Below are 16,453 nucleotides of genomic sequence, written 5' to 3'. Positions count from 1 at the left end.
TGCAAGCATTTTGAATGGCTTCTACGTCTGCAAAACGCTTTCCTTTCATGGGAAAATGCATTTTTCGAAAAGAAAGAAGACGCACGTTGCCATATCAGGTGAATACGGGGAGTGGTTAATGGTTAAAAAGTGATTTTTGGTCAAACAATCGGTCACAAGCGTCCTTTTACTTTGGAACCTTGTATTTTATGCAATGCAATGCAGTTAACCGTTTACAAGTAGTGGTTAACAGCGCCATCTGTATCTGAAATTCGAAACTGAATTAAAGTAATGAAGATAAGATGAACGTTTCTTTGTTTAATTCTTAGAATATTTTCAATGTTTCGGCGAAAAATTTAAATAAATACTAATTTTTTTTATTCGCCATTTTATCTGTAACAAATCAGCTTCATATCTTGCACAATCGTTGCGATAGCCAAGCCTTGAAGGGCAACACTTTGTTCATTTTTTTGAATTAACAGTTTTTCAAAGTGTTCCCTTTGCAAAAAATTGCAACATGGGTACTTAAAAGGGTTCTAATCAAAAAAACATAAAATTTTTAGCAATGAATAAAGTTTTTTCTTGAATAAATTTGTTACAACTGCTAATATTGAAAATATGCGAAAATTTTGCAAAATTTGTCGAAGTAAGTGCACGCACAAACTGCCAAAACAATTTTCTTCTGTTCCCTTTTTGTTTTCGCGCGTTGCGCGGTGAACCCTGATGCCAGTACTTGCACCATCCCCTTTTTTCATTGTAGTTTCATTTCTGTGCTCATTTTGAAAAAGGTAACAAATAGAACCGACGCCAAGCTTCGTGTAATCCACTAATTAATGGAAATTGCATAAAAGTTACAAAAAATATATTTAAATTGTGTGTACACCATAACTTGTGGTAAATTGGTAACAAACCATAATCGTGTTCGATTTGTGCAATTAAATAATTGATTGTAAAATAGCTAAAACATTGTTGAGAGCAGGTATTTGCGTTGAAAAATCAGTCACGCACGCATACATACACAAAAGAACAGCGGCGTTCGCAAAGCGAATAGAACAAAAGAAAGAAACGCAAATTATATTGAAAAAATGGAAGATGTAAAGAAGCGTGTCCATGATGAAGTTGAAAGTGGAGATGAAGGTGCAATTGTTTCAACTGGAAATAATAGTAGTACTACCATTCCGAAAAAGCGCGGTCGTCCCTCCAATCCAGATAAAGTGAAGAAGACGCCAACTGGCCGCGGTCGTGGTAGACCAGCTAAGAATTCGAGCGGCAAAAAGAGTGTCGGTGAACCGGTTTCCGAAGATGATGCGCCGGTAGCCGCAAATGGCGGTCGTGGACGTCCTTCGAAATCTGTTGGCAGTACACCAGGAAAAGGCCGCGGACGACCAAAGAAGCAGCCGCAAGCATCCGAAGAAGACGATGACGATGTAGTTGAAGAAGACGACGATGAAGAAGATGAGCAGAGTGATTACAAACGAAGCGGCAAAAAGCCCGGTCGTAAGCCAAAGTCACCGAAGAAAGTTGGTAGACCAAAAAAAGCCGTAAGCGAAGATGAGGATGAAGGTGTGTATATTAATATCAAGTATATAAAACAAAAAGCATGATATTTTTAGAGAATATAAAATGTTAATATTTTTTATATACTTATACGTATATATGTATATAGAATCCGGTGAAGATAAACGCGTTACTGGACGCGGTCGTGGTAAAAAAGTAGCAGCAGTTGCTGCGAAACGCCCAGCAACGGCTGCCGCTAATGGAGGAGTGCCGAAAAAACGGGGTCGCCCTGCAGGCTCTAAAAAATCGACACCAGGAAGACCGGGTCGTAAACCGGCTAAAGAAGTCGATTCCGCCGATGATTCGCAAGATAAAGAAGACAATGATGATATGGATTCCTCAGAAGATGATCACAAGAAATCCAAAAACAAAGATGATACTGAAGAGGACACGGGTGCAAATAGCAACGAAGAGGATGATTTGGCAGATGGTGAAGAATCTGCTGCTTAAAGCCGATACGGCGTTTCGTAGAGTAGAATTACAGGAAACGAAAAAATATTCTGTAGATACATTAAGCGGATCATTACACACATACAAAAAATAATAATATACATCTCTTCATATGCATTTATTAAACAAGAATAACAATAGTAATAAGTTTGAAATGTTTTCAGTACAGTTCAGTTATTGGCAAGTATTTGTACATGTAAGTCGTTGGGAGAAAATGTATCTTTAATATACTCTTATAAATCAGTATAATTGGAAATTTATGTAAGATGACGGTACTTTATGGTTAGTTCGGCTGCACAAATTTAAATTTGATGAAATCAATATGATTATATGCATTAGTTTACTTGTGAAAACGCATTGGTATATGAGCATAATAAAATTATATACCTATAACATTGCAGGTTTGCAACTCATTACTAGGTCGTATTCGCGTGTATTAAGAACCATCACTAAAATAAACCATAGTTCAGAAACAAGAGACTGAAACTTTCTGTATTAATGCGGGTTTAAATTTATTTATATTTTTTAATTCCAGAATATTTAATTTTTCTTCTAAATTAATATATTTCCATAATTTAGTAAACAAATGGAACTCAATTTTAAGAGTGAAATATAATCGTTTTAAATAAAGTTTTCAAGTTTGTACAACTAAAAAAGTACTACAAATTTATAGAAACACGATTCCTTAAAGGATTTGGTGCAGTCAAGCATGAAAAAAATACAAATTTGAAATTTTTTTTGGAAGTAAATTATTTTGTTTTATATACATAAGTAAAACAGGTAATTTGGCCATGTTTTGACTTGACTTTGGAAATGTAAAAACAAAATATTTATATTTTCCATAAGAGATAAAAGATCGACTGACTTTCGTGTAATTCATTAAAATTGCTAAGAAAATATTTAAATAATTATTATGTATACAGTGTCTACCAATAGGAATGATGTGATTTTCAGAGGTCGTGACGGCACCAGGAAAATCAGGTCGCCAACCGGCTAAAGAAGTTGATAAGAGAGAATGGTGATATGGAGTAGTCAGAACACGAGAAATAAAAAATAATTAAATTTGAAAAACAACAAGTACGGAGTCCATCTCTTCAACATATTTGATATATTTAGCAGAAACATCTACATATACATATGTTAATATACGTTCACGTTTTCTGCTGGTTACGAAATGACAGTGCTAAACTATTGACTATATTTTTAAAGGGTGGCATCACTTTACTTTATTCCAGCATATGATAGCAAAATTGCCGGCGAAATGCCTCTGCTTCATTAAAAATAAGTAATGTAAAATAGACTTCGACCATAACTAAAATGTTTATTTGAAACGAGTTTGCAGTTGAATTTAAAGAGTATATTATTTGTTTAATAAATTTTACGTCAGTTAAACTTTCATTAATATTAAATAAAATGCAACGAGGTACTGCCAAAAATCAACAAATCAGCTTGGTAAATACCGACAGCAATGCTGGAACTGTTGTTGACAAAATGGCGCCACGCAGAGGTAGGCCGCGAAAAATAGGCAAATTGAAAACTACACATCCAATCATTGCAACTGGTAGAGGACGTGGGCGACCGAAAATTTCAAATCTGTCGGCGGAATTGAATGATGATATTGTCACGAATACCAAAGTTGTAAAGAAAACCTTACAAAGCCGTCAAGTGAAGTCAATTGGACGTATTGAACGACGTGGTCGGCCGAGAAAGCAGAAACCATGCAGCGACAGTGAGAATTGTAAGTACAGATAATTATATGCTATATACTCGCATATTACAAGATTTATTTGCATTTTCTGCAGCATATTGTGATGAAAAACCCGACTTTGAAGAACGTCGCCCAGTGGGAAGACCCTCTACAGGCGCTGTAAATTTAAATATTGTGCGCACTGGTCGAGGGCAAGGACGTCCAAAGAAATTGCAATCGAAAATGAACGTTACACTGAAAGTAACACAAACTGGCGATAATCAACCTACGAAGAAACGTGGAAGACCCAGCAAGGGTGGAGTTCCCTATAAACCAACGGGAAAACCGCGAGGGCGTCCTAGGATCGAGAATAAAACCACACAAAGTGGTGAAGTAGTTGTTGACGACAAACCCTCGGAAAAATAATTTTACGATTTCTGCAATATGTAATTTTATGTAGAAATACTTTTCATAAATTGTATTCATTTAATTTTCTATATGTATGCAAATTTGTTTGAATATTTAACAAGTTTAATATTGTGTATAAAACTAATTGATTTTTTTTACTACTACTACTACTACTATTTGAGTAATGTGGCGAAAGACAACAATCATATTTACATAAGTTTTCCTGAATTTTCAGAACGCGACCGATATAAGGTGTGATTTTTTATTTACTTAAATCATGATTGATTCCAAGAACACACCATGAAGCTATCTTATTTGCTATATGTTTTACTGATTCCACTATCAATATTAGGGTCAGAACTGTGCAGGGTATAATGAATAGTTGAGCACAGTCGGCTTGAAATAAAAATATTTCACTACACACGGATAGCCGGTCTGGCAGTATTTAAGAATGCCATTTAATCATTGCTTTTTAACAAAAATAGCAATACGCAGGGATGGCAGCACTACCAAACAAAGAAACACAGAGTGTTTGCAAATTGAGTAGTAAAGAATTTTCGCAACACGAGTAGAACTTTTCACGCCGCTGCGGAAAATTCTTGTATAGTAAAGTATTATCATTGTGTATTCCTACAAATATTTCACTATTCACTGATACAGTAATTAATCATTGTGTATAAATTGTATAAGAATATGTACAACAACTTTGTTGAATTTGTAATTTTCTGTACGTCTTGAGTGTTGTGTTGTTTGTATACTCAGTACTAGCAGCAAGCAATGTGTTGTTGCTGTCGCTCTCGTCGCGTTTCTTTGCAAATATCAATAAGAACTAAAGTATAAGTAAAGACCATATCTAAAACGCCGAAAATAATTATAATAAAAGTAATATGATTTATGAAAATTTGTTTTGAGAAGGCTCTTGAAAATTGAATAACTAAAACTTAATAAAAAGAAGAAAGTGAAAAGTAATTATATGTTAAAGCAAATATCAGGAACAAACATTGGAAACTTTTGTGCACATCCGCAAATTCCGCGAACATAACTGTAAGAACGTATAATACAGTAAAAGGTGAAAAAACAATCTGCGGTATCTAAGCTCAAGTGAAGTGAATTTTAAAATATTCAAAATAAATTAAACTTGAAATATAAGTGTGCTTTTAAATTCGTCAGGGTAAAGTTTGTTTGATCTTGTGTCACTTGTATGTTCAAACGATAGCCCTATAAGTCAATAAACACAAAAGAAAACACATGAATTGGAAGGACAGCTAAACTAAATGGTAAGTACGGTTGCAGGGTAAAATACATTTTCAAATAAAGTGTGGCCGAATATTTATAATTAATTTTCTGAATAAAACTTAGTTAAAACAATATAAAAATTAAAGCATCTACAATTTTCTGTAAAATGTTGAAGTTAATATTTGAAATCTAGATTTGTGTTTTAACTACTGTAAATATATGTACATAGGCATGTGTAAACTAATATTAAAGTATTACATTACTTTCACAACGAACACTACAATTTAATTTTTATTTCCTATTTTTATTTTATTTGTTTTCAAATTTGTCGGTGTTTAACAAAATTTGTGTTTGTTGTGTTTGTCTCATATGTCCGCTTATTTTATTAGTGTTGTGTACGCTTTACAACAACAAAAAATAAGCACTAAAAGCAACTCAAGGAAAGGCAAAAGAGAAGATTGAGCATATTCCTATAACCCAAGAACGAAATAAGGAAAAAGAGCGAGCGACACAGTAGAAAAAGCGAGCAAACCATATGAAATGGGCGAGTACACTGAAATTCTCCAACTATTCCTGCCTAGTGATCCATAAGAAGAATAGTTATAAAATATCTGACCTTTTATTTATTTGATGTCGTTTATAATGCTAAGTATTTTATAGGCGTGGTAATATAATTAGATATTACATACAAATATATAATATATATGTATATTTTAATATTTGCCAATGTTGGGCTGATTCGAGCGAGTTGAGGATAATGCGAAAAGTGTATGCAAAAAAAGAGAGAGAATTGAGCGCACAAAAAGGAATTTCAATAAAAGTGAGAAATGGATTATAACTGCCGAAGCTAGTTAATGGAAAAAACGAGCGAACAAAACAACGAATGAGTGAACCACGACCGCAACACTGCTTTCTGCTGTCGCAATGAAACGCACCTCCAAAGACAAAGTGAAACAGAAACAATTTGTGTGTGTTCTCGCGACGAGTTCAATTTCATCCTTTGTAAATAATTTGTAATAAATGCAAAATCGCCTAAAACTTCAATAATCATCGCAATTAATAGTTTTTTTTTATCAGAAATTAAATTAATAAATTTTATATGTGTTGTGTGTAAATTTGTTAAAAATTGTAAATATAAGTTAAGAAAATAAATAAGAACCTAAGATACAGGAAGAATTAAATGCCGCTTCGTTGCATTGTCAGTCGCGCTCGTTCTTGTATGTCATTGCCATACCCGGACTGCAAACAGAATAACGAGCGTTTATAATTTCTTGTAATTTCTACGTCAAGTGCAAATTTATCAACAGTAGTATTTTGTGTGAGTTATCTATTGTGTATAAACAAAAATCAAATATCAAGAGCAAGACAAATAATTAATCTGTGTAAAACCGAAAATTATTTACACATTTGTGCTACAAAGTTTTGTGTGTAAATTTTAAAAATTTGAAGGGTATATATTTGTAATTACAAATTGCGAAATAACGAGCAAACAACACGCGGTTGAACCGAACACCAGCAATACACGGGCGATTACCTATAAAGTGGATGAATTTGAATGTACCCATACACTCGCAAAGTCTCATATATATGCCTTCCAAAATCCTTTGATCAAACAACAATGAGCGTTAAGCCATGCGTATAAAGAAAAAGGTAAAATTAAAAAAAAAAGTTATATAAAAATATCGACAAAATATTGAATAAAGTAAATTAATTTAGATTTTGCTAAATTGATGAATATTTAATGGAAATACATTGTGCCTTACAAAGTTAAACAAAACTTTTATGTGTCCGCTACATTGATTTAAGAGAGCATTATCCCGCTTGTATCTCTATTCATACATAAATAATTACTCGTTTGTAAGTAATATTTGTGCTTACAGGCTATGGTTCGTTCGTTCACGGATTCTTTTTCGATTTCTACTTACGTACATATGTACATGTATATAAATCATATATACGCTCGTATTTGACTTGGTCAGAAACTCTCGTATCCCTATTTCTGCGGCTAAAGCATGAAATAATAACAAGTGATAGGAAACCGCCTCAACACCGACAAGTCCTGTATGTCATTTGAGTCTGTTGTCTGCTGGTTCTGCGAGACTTTCAGTTTGTTCGATTGATTTTTTAGCGGCGCTCAACGAACGCTATCAGTGTTAAAGCCGGCTGCTGCAGCAGTATATTTGCCTTTACAACAAATGTTCCTTTCCTATCTTTCGTTCTCATGCCTTTGGTTAACTTCAAATTTGGCTTTGAATAGACATACACATCCTAACATATTATTTTCTGGAATCCTCTCTATATTGCATCTTTTCTCCTATTTGTTACCCTGTGTTTTGTAGTTGTATTTCCCCTACTTTTTATTATGCTCGTGGCGTATTTTTTTTTACTTTGACTCCTTGCGCAGTTTAATGTTATTTCACATTTAGTTTTTATTATTTATTTTGCCCTTAGGTGTTTGTCTGATATAAACAGATCGTATATTATTGCCGAGTAATTTTTAGCTCTACAAAGAATAGCTGTTAGTAGTAAAATAGATGCATTATATTTTCAATAATTAGAAACAATTCATACTTCATAAATTAAAATAATTATTAAAACAAACTTTTATATTTATATTTATCAATTTCGTTTTGGTATTTTAAAAAATTATCATCAGCACACAAGTTAGTATTCTTATATAAATTTTGTATTTGTATACATACATATATCATGCTTTAATTTACATTTGATGGCGCATCTAAATTTCAATATTAGGAAAATGCTGCTTATAAATGTTGTGAAAATTAAAGTGTGTAAGTACACAAACTTACAAACAACATAATTTGAGAAAGCCCGTTTTGAATGCTTATAAAATGACGTTGCCGTTCTTTATTTGCATACATATGCACATACATATATCATTTTCATTACTAATGATGTAAAATAGAAAAATAAATTAAAACAAATTAAATCACTTTTAAAAGACTTTTCTATATTATCCATGAAGTCCATTTGCACTCTTATTATTTTGACAACAGCTGTGAATACAATTGTATAAAAAACTGTGTTGTTAGTTTGTATTTTAGGCTAGTATTATAAAAAAATCATTAAATAAATGTAATTATTACTGTCTTTCTTATTTTAAATAATAGTACATATTTTTATAGATAACCAGACTTACATATATGATTTCCGTATTATCTTCTACTTTCAGTGTACATGTGTTGTCGCTATTTGTAATTGTGTATGGTGAGCTGAAAAAAGGATCTCAATTGTGTTTAAGTCGAGAAAAAGCATTTGTAAAATATTTGTGTGTAAATAAGTATATATATACATATATCATTGGATCAATTGTAAACAAACATTAAGTGTAGTGTTATGAGCTATTTTATCAACCGCATCTGTATAAAGCAAAGAAAAAAGTAAATGATAAATAATTGTATTAAAGCTTTTCAAGCATTTGTAAATTAAAAATATCAATATCAAAAGCAGTAACGGTTTCCTGCAATTTTACGAGGATAATCGAAAATCACATCAGCTACATCTTCACGCCGATAAAAAGGTTGCTATCCAACATTTTAAATAAATGTTTGTGTTTCAAAGAAAAATTGTCGTGAAAGTGTAAAAATAGTGTGTTAAGGTCGCATTTAGTTAACAGCATTTGATTTTATTCATTCCGTGTGCAAAAGATTAAAAATCGGTTGTTTAAGCTTCGATCACGCATACAAGTAAAAAATAATTCTAATTTCCCGCGTTGTAAAGCTCAAAAAGTTAATAAGTAATAAAATCGGCTTATTATCAATCGAAAAGAAATACTAGTGCTTCAAATTTTATTTGGCTATTGTGCGTGTGTTAAGTAAAAGCCGTCAAAATAGAGCTGTTACCAACGCCCACGATTTCCATATCCACGGTTGCACCGCCAACGCTCTCGCCCCATCATCATCCTCACCATCAGCCTCACCATCTGCAACAATCTTTTCAACAGCAGCAGCAACCACCGCAGCAACAACAACATCATCATCCTAATCTGCATACAACATTCGGTGGCGGCTTTCATCATCCTTTCCCGCCACTTTTACCGCATCAACAGCAACAGCAGCAACAACAGCAGACACAATCGCAACCTAATTTTCTGCTAACACCGCCACTGCCGGCAACGCCGCAATCACAACTGCAACTGCAACAGCAGCAGCAGCATCATCATCATCATCAACAACAACAACAGCAGCAGCCTCATCAGCAGCAACAACATATGAAGTTATTAGGTGGCAACGATGATCGTAATGGGCGCGGCGACCAAAGTATTCCGCGCGTGCAGGAAGAGGCAGCTGGCGGCTTTATATTTCAACCGCCCGGCACATCCATGCACGACATGGCTGCTGCTGAATATGCTGCTCAATTTGCGCAGAAACGCTGGGCTTGCGGTGATGAACATCCTATTGATGTGAGTACACATTTTTGAACTTATCACGATTATTATTATTTTTCTTTTCCAATTATGCTTAAATTTATATTTCAAAATACATGCAATTATTATTTAATATTTTTGACATTTGACGTTTGACTTTGAGCTTCGGTCCATAATATAAACCAAAATAATACCGTTTAATTTATTTTATGTTGTTGTACCGGCAGAAAAAATTTAGGAACTATCTTGAGAAATACTGTTTGAAAAGATTTTGACTAAATAAAAATGCATGCCAAACACCTAAACTATAGATGCAACGTGTGTTCTCGAACGGATCCCTTTGAAATGATAGCATGTCGTTCTAATTGTCTGTGTGAAATCTGGTTGAGCCTCATAGTTAGCTATTAGTCTGGTTGAAATTATTATTTTTAGCATTGTACACATGTATATCCTAAAACAAAAATAATGATTACACCATTTCAATGTACCATCTGATCAAATTCGATCCGGATTGCCAAAAACCTAAATATTCATGTATTTTCATACAATTTTTTATTTTGGCCTTCAAAATTTGCTAAGGTTTGGGTTGGTTGTCATTTTAAGGTAGGCGCCAGACACGGTACATTTCAGCGGGGTCGGACCATAGGGAGAAGGGTCTTAGATAAATGGGGCATTTGGCATGAAAAGAGGTGGTCAGAATCGTGCAGGGAGTCATTGAGCGACAGTCGGTTCTAGCGTCATAAATGTCCACCCAGTTCGTGGCCTTAACCAGAAACCACCCTGAGAGAGAACTATCTTCGTAGCGTTGGACTTGTCAAAAGTCTTTGACACAGTCAGTCATACAACGCTACTGCAGGACAACGAAAAAACTATGTTCCAGATTGAAAAGGTGGATCATGAACTACTTGAAGGGTCGTCAATCATCCGTACAATCTCGAGGTAAAGACTCAAAACTGAGTAAACGGCTATCTCTCCGAGCTTTCTGGCTTCCTGGGGCTTCCACGGAACCTAACCTAACACGTACAGAGCCGCAACAAAATCCGCAAGTCGCTATGGAGAAAGGACAGAAAAACGTTGTTGGCAACTTCCAAGGCCATCGGCCGGCCGGTCCCTAACTACGCCGCACCAATATGGTCGCTTGGATGCCTTTCAGGGAATGGCGTATTTGGAGTCAAACCACCACCCATTGCAGCCGAAGAGCTCGAGTTGCCGCGATAAACGAGAGTGATCCTTGCGCAGCTTCGTGCTGGATACTGTAGCAGATTAAACTTCTACCTATCTGGAATAGACCCCGTTATATCCAATATATATCTTGAATGCAATGAGTCTCCGTGTCAAACTGGCCACCTCTTTGTAGGCCCACCAACTCCTCTCCCTTTGGTCCGACCCTCTCGAAACAGAACGTTTCTTGGGCCTTCCGTAAAATGACGTCGACGACAACTTAGCTAATTTTTACCATCTTAACGGGGATTAGGCATCCGTTAAAGCAATAACAACAGACGGTTGTACGTTACCGGAAATTATTCGATTTTATCTGGCCAAGGGCTGTTATTTCGCGATATAACTTACTTACTTAGAGAACTTGGTTCGTCGCACAGTCTGTTCCTTGTGGCAAAGCGCCATATCTCGGAACGTCCCATCAGTTAAGCGCAATTCTTGTACTGGATGTTGTCTCTTCCCGATATTTTCCACGCAACTCGCGTGAGTGGAGTGTTTGGTACACTGCCCCTTGCTGCAGGAGTCTGCTTCCGCAAAGCCCTACAGTAACGTCGCCAAACAACGCTACAGTGCGACGACACCACAGTACGACAGCAGCTCCTGTGGGTTCTACCGTTGCAATCACCACTCTCTCATTCCCAGGATCACCTCTAGACAACCGCGACAAACTCAAATACTCCACACGTCTCGTCCACAGTAATGAAGTGATGAACGTCTCGTCCTCAACTACGTTTTTAAGAATATCTCAATTTGCTGTCGTTTTAGCAAAAAGTCAGAGCTTTTGGTACGAGAGAAGCATTTACACGTTAATTTTTTTAACATTAACCAAAATGTTCAGTTGATACATAAGTGATGTTAAGATTCTCTGTTATCTTTTTGATGACCTCACGACGATTTTCAAACACTATTTTAACTTTTTTCATCGACGATTCGCATGACTGTGGGACCTTTATCGAATGCTTTTTACTACTTAAATACTTGTTCTCAGAATAAGGAGACTTAACATAAGAATGTACTAATTTTTTCAAAAAGAACTTTTATCGATTCGGTTTGCCTGCGTAGCTTAAATTGACCAGTCCGAGTCAAATTTGATCAGATGGTATATTTAACACCAAACTGTGTATTTTTACTCTATGGCTTTTAAATACCTGTTCATGCTCTTCCATATGCATATTTCCTTAATAAATATGTGTTTCGCGATCACAGCATACACATTAAAACATAATAAAGTTTTGGTGCTGTTAAGTGCCGACATACATACATATGTATGTACGCAACATCTGGAAAGATGCCAAGGAAATATGGGAATAAAATTAAACAATAATAAAAGATAGATGATTTTACTCGGATAAATAAAAAAAACGGACAATTAAGTATTTTGTTTGATTTTTGATAACCAGATTTTCATCTAAAATTATATTAGAACGTAAAGTGTTACATACATAGAGTACATTTTATAGTTGCTTCCTCTCATATTTGCCGGCAACCGTTGGGATCCACTTGTGTTGGTCGCAACTTTGTTGGAAGTGAGCTACATAGTTCATTACGCTTATTCCCTTTTATCAGTTTCTTCGTAAATGAGCAATGCTGCCTGCGTCTCCTTGTGCTTGTGCTAGAATGCATCAACATGAGAAATCCAGAGAAGGCAAAATCTGAACAAAATTAACCAGACTATATGCACCCATTCGGTGGAGTTCAGATGTGAACAGCTACATACAATAATTCGTCATCGTCTCGATGAATAGCAACCTGCGAAAACAATTCTGCTGCAGCACCTAAGGCACAATGGCGCCAAATGAACTAAGAGCGGCCACCTTTTTCTCTCCTCCTCGTTCTGCATTTCCAATATGTATGCGTTTTTATTCCATTCCTTTGTGCAAACTGGCATCTTTTACCTTTTTTAGTCGTTCAGAGACTTTGTTTTCAACTTTTTTAAAGTTATTGTGGTCATAAGGAGACGTTAGACTTTGCAATGTTTGTTTTGACTTTAGTCGCAAAATAATTTCTTTTCGTCTCTTGCAACTGTTACTTAGCGTGAAATATTAATTTATCGATAGCCATTTGTGTTTACGGAGTAAGTCCTCATAAATTTATTTAGGCAAGCTTTCTGAATCATTTATTAATTGGACTATGGTTAATACTAAAAACAACTAAGCCGTCTCAAACCGTTTGGTAGCGTATAGCTCTCAGAAAAATGTATTATCTGCACTCTTGAGTCGTCGCATTGCTAAGTCTAAGAGGAGTAGTCATTGTTTAGGATGCGAATTTTAACAAACTCTGCGGTCTCACTGTCGATACTACTTCCAGTGTACTATGCTGTGCGGACCCCAGATGCTTACAGCGTAGGTTTGTCAATGCGGCACATGTGGAGGACGTGTATCTACCAGACAGTGATCAGTTATTATTCCCATCATGTTCCTAAAATCTCTACTATCGACCGCCAACAGGAATTTTGTGTACTTCCGATCTACCGGTTTGCATATGACTTTTGCAATTTTGCACCTTAGTCGCTCGTTCCAACGGGTCTTAATTTTCTTCACCACTTTTTCGGATGTTAGCTGTACACCATTTTTGCCAATCTTGTCCACTATTTCATTGCCCACGATGCCTTTGTGTGTCCTGGCACCCAGTAGAAGTGAAGTTGTTTACTTCTGGCAACACTTTCCACTGCTCTCCTACTTCCTAAAACACTTCTGGCTGATATGCGGTACGAGGTTACTGAGTTGACTACTTATTCGGCTGTCTACGTAGATGTTGACTCTGGAATTGCCTGACCTCAGCTTAAAATATACTGCAGATGTTCGGCAACTTTAAAGGTTGCCTTATACCTTACTTAATAGCTCCCGCACTAACTCTATCGTCTATTTTCGAGTGCTGTTTCTATGTTTACTTTGAACCTTCTTTTCCAGTTGAAAAGTGGGGTCATGTAGTCGGTGTTTGCCCAACCGCCATTACCCACCGAGCTATGCCCGAAGGTTCTATATGTAAATTCTCCTTCCGCCAGTCCACCATATTACTGCACTGTAATTCAGAATTGGTGTAACAATAGCTGTGTAGCACCAGTGCATGAGAGAGAGAGAAGTTCTTTCGAGCATCTGCCCACACACATATAAAGCAATGCTAGCTTTCCTCACTCTTTCTTCCACGTTGTGCGTCCACAACAGTTTGCTGTCCAAGACCATCCCAAGGTACTTGGTGCAGACCTTGAGTAAGAGAGAGTTGTGTCCCATTTATAGAAGAGAACTTCCATAGAGGAATTTTATATTTCCTTATGAACAACCCCAAGCCCGCTTTGCGATGCCCAGTTCTGGACTGCATTGAGAGTGGTGGTCATAATACTGCTAGTAGGTTGTGGACATCTTCCCGTTATTAAGATGGCAATGTCGTCCGCATATGCCACTACCTTAGGGACTTTGCCTTCCAAGTTCCTTAGCAGTTTGTGCACCACTAATGTTCATAGAAGCGGATATAGCATTCCACATATAGATCCTCATATATGGGTTTTCACCTCAATTTGAAGGGTGCCACTGCTATCGTCTTATTTTGACCCGGCTCCTATAAAGCCCCCTTTGTATTTAGTTATTGATTTATCGCGCTTTTAGTAGCTTTTAACAGAAAATTATATGTGGAGTGGGCGAGGTTATCATACATTTTATAGAGTCTATAGGGTTGCTTAACAGACTTATAAAGTTTTGTTCCCGTCCTGCTATGTGGTGCAGAAGCATGGACTATGACAACATCTGATGAATCGACGTTATGAGTTTTCGAGAGAAAGGTTCTGCGGAAGATTTATAGTCCTTTGCGCGTTCGCCATGGCGAATATCGCATGCGATGGAACGATAAGCTGTATGAGATATACGAGGATACTAACTTAGTTCAGCGAATTTAAAAACAGCGGCTACGCTGGCTATATCATGTCGCCCGAATGGACGAAAACACTCCACCTCTGAAAGTATTCGACGCAGTACCCGCCGTGGGAAGCAGAGGAAGAGGAAGACCTCTACTCCGTTGGAGGGACCATGTGGAGAAGGACCTGGCTTCGCTTGGAATCTCCAATTGGTGCCACCTTGCGAAAAAGAGAAACGACTGGAGTTCCTTTCAACTGCGACCCTCTGTGCCAAATCATAGCTGTACAAATATCTTAATTTAGTGCTTGATTGTGCTACTTTATAGGTTTTCTTTTATTCGCGTTTTGTGAGCGTGGTCCGATACGGATTACGAAGTTATTATTTATATATTTACATATATTGTATATATTATATTTAATTATAATTCTTTTAATTGATGTACATCTTTTTTTCATTGTAGAACCCCGATAAATGGAAGTACAATCCACCGCCGCAAATGAACACGGGCAGTGTGACACCAGGTGCATTACCAGGCAGTGGACCGGGCACCATTGGCCCCATTGGTATGGGCGCCAACATCGGTAGTATCGGTACGAATGGTGGTATGCATCCATCGATGGGTGGACCCTCTCAGATGGGTGTTGGTCAGATGGGTGTGAGCGGTGGAAGTGCAGCCGCAACTGCCGCTGGCATGGCGGCAATGCATACTGCTGCTGTGGCCAAGCACAATCATATGATGTCACAGGTTGTTGCCGCACAACAGCAACATCAGCAGCAGCAACAACAACATCAACAACAGCAGCAGCAGCAGCAGCAGCAACAACATCAGCAACAGCAGCAGCAGCAACATCAACAACAGCAACAACAACAACCGCCACACCCGGCACATCAGCAATCGGCGCAACAACAGCAGCAACATGGTGGTAACGGTGGTCAACAGATGCCAATGTCCCACTCACAACAGCAGCAACAGCATCAACAACAACAACATGGGCCGCCACACCCCTCTCAAATGACGCCACATCAACAATTCGGTTCGAATTTACTGAATCATGCAATGAATAATCCAGCAGCTGCTGCGGCGGCTGCCGCTATTGCAGCAAGCATGCAACCACCGCACATGCAAATGCCAGCCGGCATGCAAGCAGGCAATTGCAATATGTACGATCCGGGGGTGCATCCAGGTGTGGGCATGAACGGTGTGCCAAAGCCACCGGGACCACCCGGTCCACCTGGCGGACCTGGTGAGCTAGTGTACTTCGGTGGACAACCACCAAATGCTGCTGCGGCCGCTGCCGCCGCCGCCATGGGCATGTTGCCACAAAATCCATTTATGAATAATGCTGCCGCGGCTGCTGCTGCCGCTAACCGTAATGCAGCAGCGGTGAGTCATTTACCATTTTTTATTGTTGATTTATTAGTTTCTAATGCATTACATTTTATCATACTAACAATTATGCAAAGAGGGTATAAAATATTGCAGAGATCAAGTCGGTGTGCATTATAACTAATTTTCGAGCAAATATATGTGTGTTTGTATTATATTAGTGTTATTGAGGCAGAAATAAAATTAATGGTGATGAATAATTTCATTTCTAGATAAACTAGATAGACTTTCGGGCTCATACATAAATATATCATTTGCATATGTACATATATGTTTACATATAAAATTTATAACGG

General features: G+C 37.1%; 3 protein-coding genes across 3 annotated transcripts in view; all 3 read left to right on the top strand.

Moving 5' to 3' along the window:
• Positions 1-750: 750 nt before the first annotated feature.
• On the top strand, positions 751-2,481 carry LOC120770735 (chromosomal protein D1-like). The gene is made up of 2 exons (XM_040098327.1): positions 751-1,542; positions 1,646-2,481. The coding sequence occupies exons 1-2, from the start codon at positions 1,065-1,067 to the stop codon at positions 1,984-1,986; spliced, it is 819 nt and encodes a 272-aa protein (XP_039954261.1). The 5' UTR covers positions 751-1,064; the 3' UTR covers positions 1,987-2,481.
• Positions 2,482-3,230: 749 nt separating this feature from the next.
• On the top strand, positions 3,231-4,226 carry LOC120770745 (chromosomal protein D1-like). The gene is made up of 2 exons (XM_040098334.1): positions 3,231-3,724; positions 3,789-4,226. The coding sequence occupies exons 1-2, from the start codon at positions 3,400-3,402 to the stop codon at positions 4,097-4,099; spliced, it is 636 nt and encodes a 211-aa protein (XP_039954268.1). The 5' UTR covers positions 3,231-3,399; the 3' UTR covers positions 4,100-4,226.
• Positions 4,227-4,639: 413 nt separating this feature from the next.
• LOC120782689 (maternal protein pumilio-like) overlaps positions 4,640-16,453 on the top strand; it is a 49,787-nt gene continuing 37,973 nt past the window's right edge. Inside the window, exons 1-3 of the mRNA XM_040115084.1 lie at positions 4,640-5,358; positions 8,511-9,740; positions 15,231-16,154. Coding sequence (XP_039971018.1) covers positions 9,549-9,740; positions 15,231-16,154 — 1,116 coding nt within the window. The 5' untranslated portion in view covers positions 4,640-5,358; positions 8,511-9,548. The remainder of the gene's footprint in view (positions 5,359-8,510; positions 9,741-15,230; positions 16,155-16,453) is intronic.

This window comes from Bactrocera tryoni, chromosome 1, assembly GCF_016617805.1.
Source record: "Bactrocera tryoni isolate S06 chromosome 1, CSIRO_BtryS06_freeze2, whole genome shotgun sequence".
Lineage (NCBI taxonomy): Eukaryota > Metazoa > Arthropoda > Insecta > Diptera > Tephritidae > Bactrocera > Bactrocera tryoni.
This window is presented reverse-complemented; position numbering and strand designations above follow the sequence as displayed.

Excerpts from the sequence above, each read along its gene's own strand:
- LOC120770735 (XM_040098327.1), top strand. The coding sequence starts at position 1,065 with ATGGAAGATGTAAAGAAGCGTGTCCATGATGAAGTTGAAAGTGGAGAT. Across the intron at positions 1,543-1,645 it reads AAGCGAAGATGAGGATGAAG|AATCCGGTGAAGATAAACGC; the intron begins GTGTGTATATTA and ends ATATGTATATAG.
- LOC120770745 (XM_040098334.1), top strand. The coding sequence starts at position 3,400 with ATGCAACGAGGTACTGCCAAAAATCAACAAATCAGCTTGGTAAATACC. Across the intron at positions 3,725-3,788 it reads ATGCAGCGACAGTGAGAATT|CATATTGTGATGAAAAACCC; the intron begins GTAAGTACAGAT and ends CATTTTCTGCAG.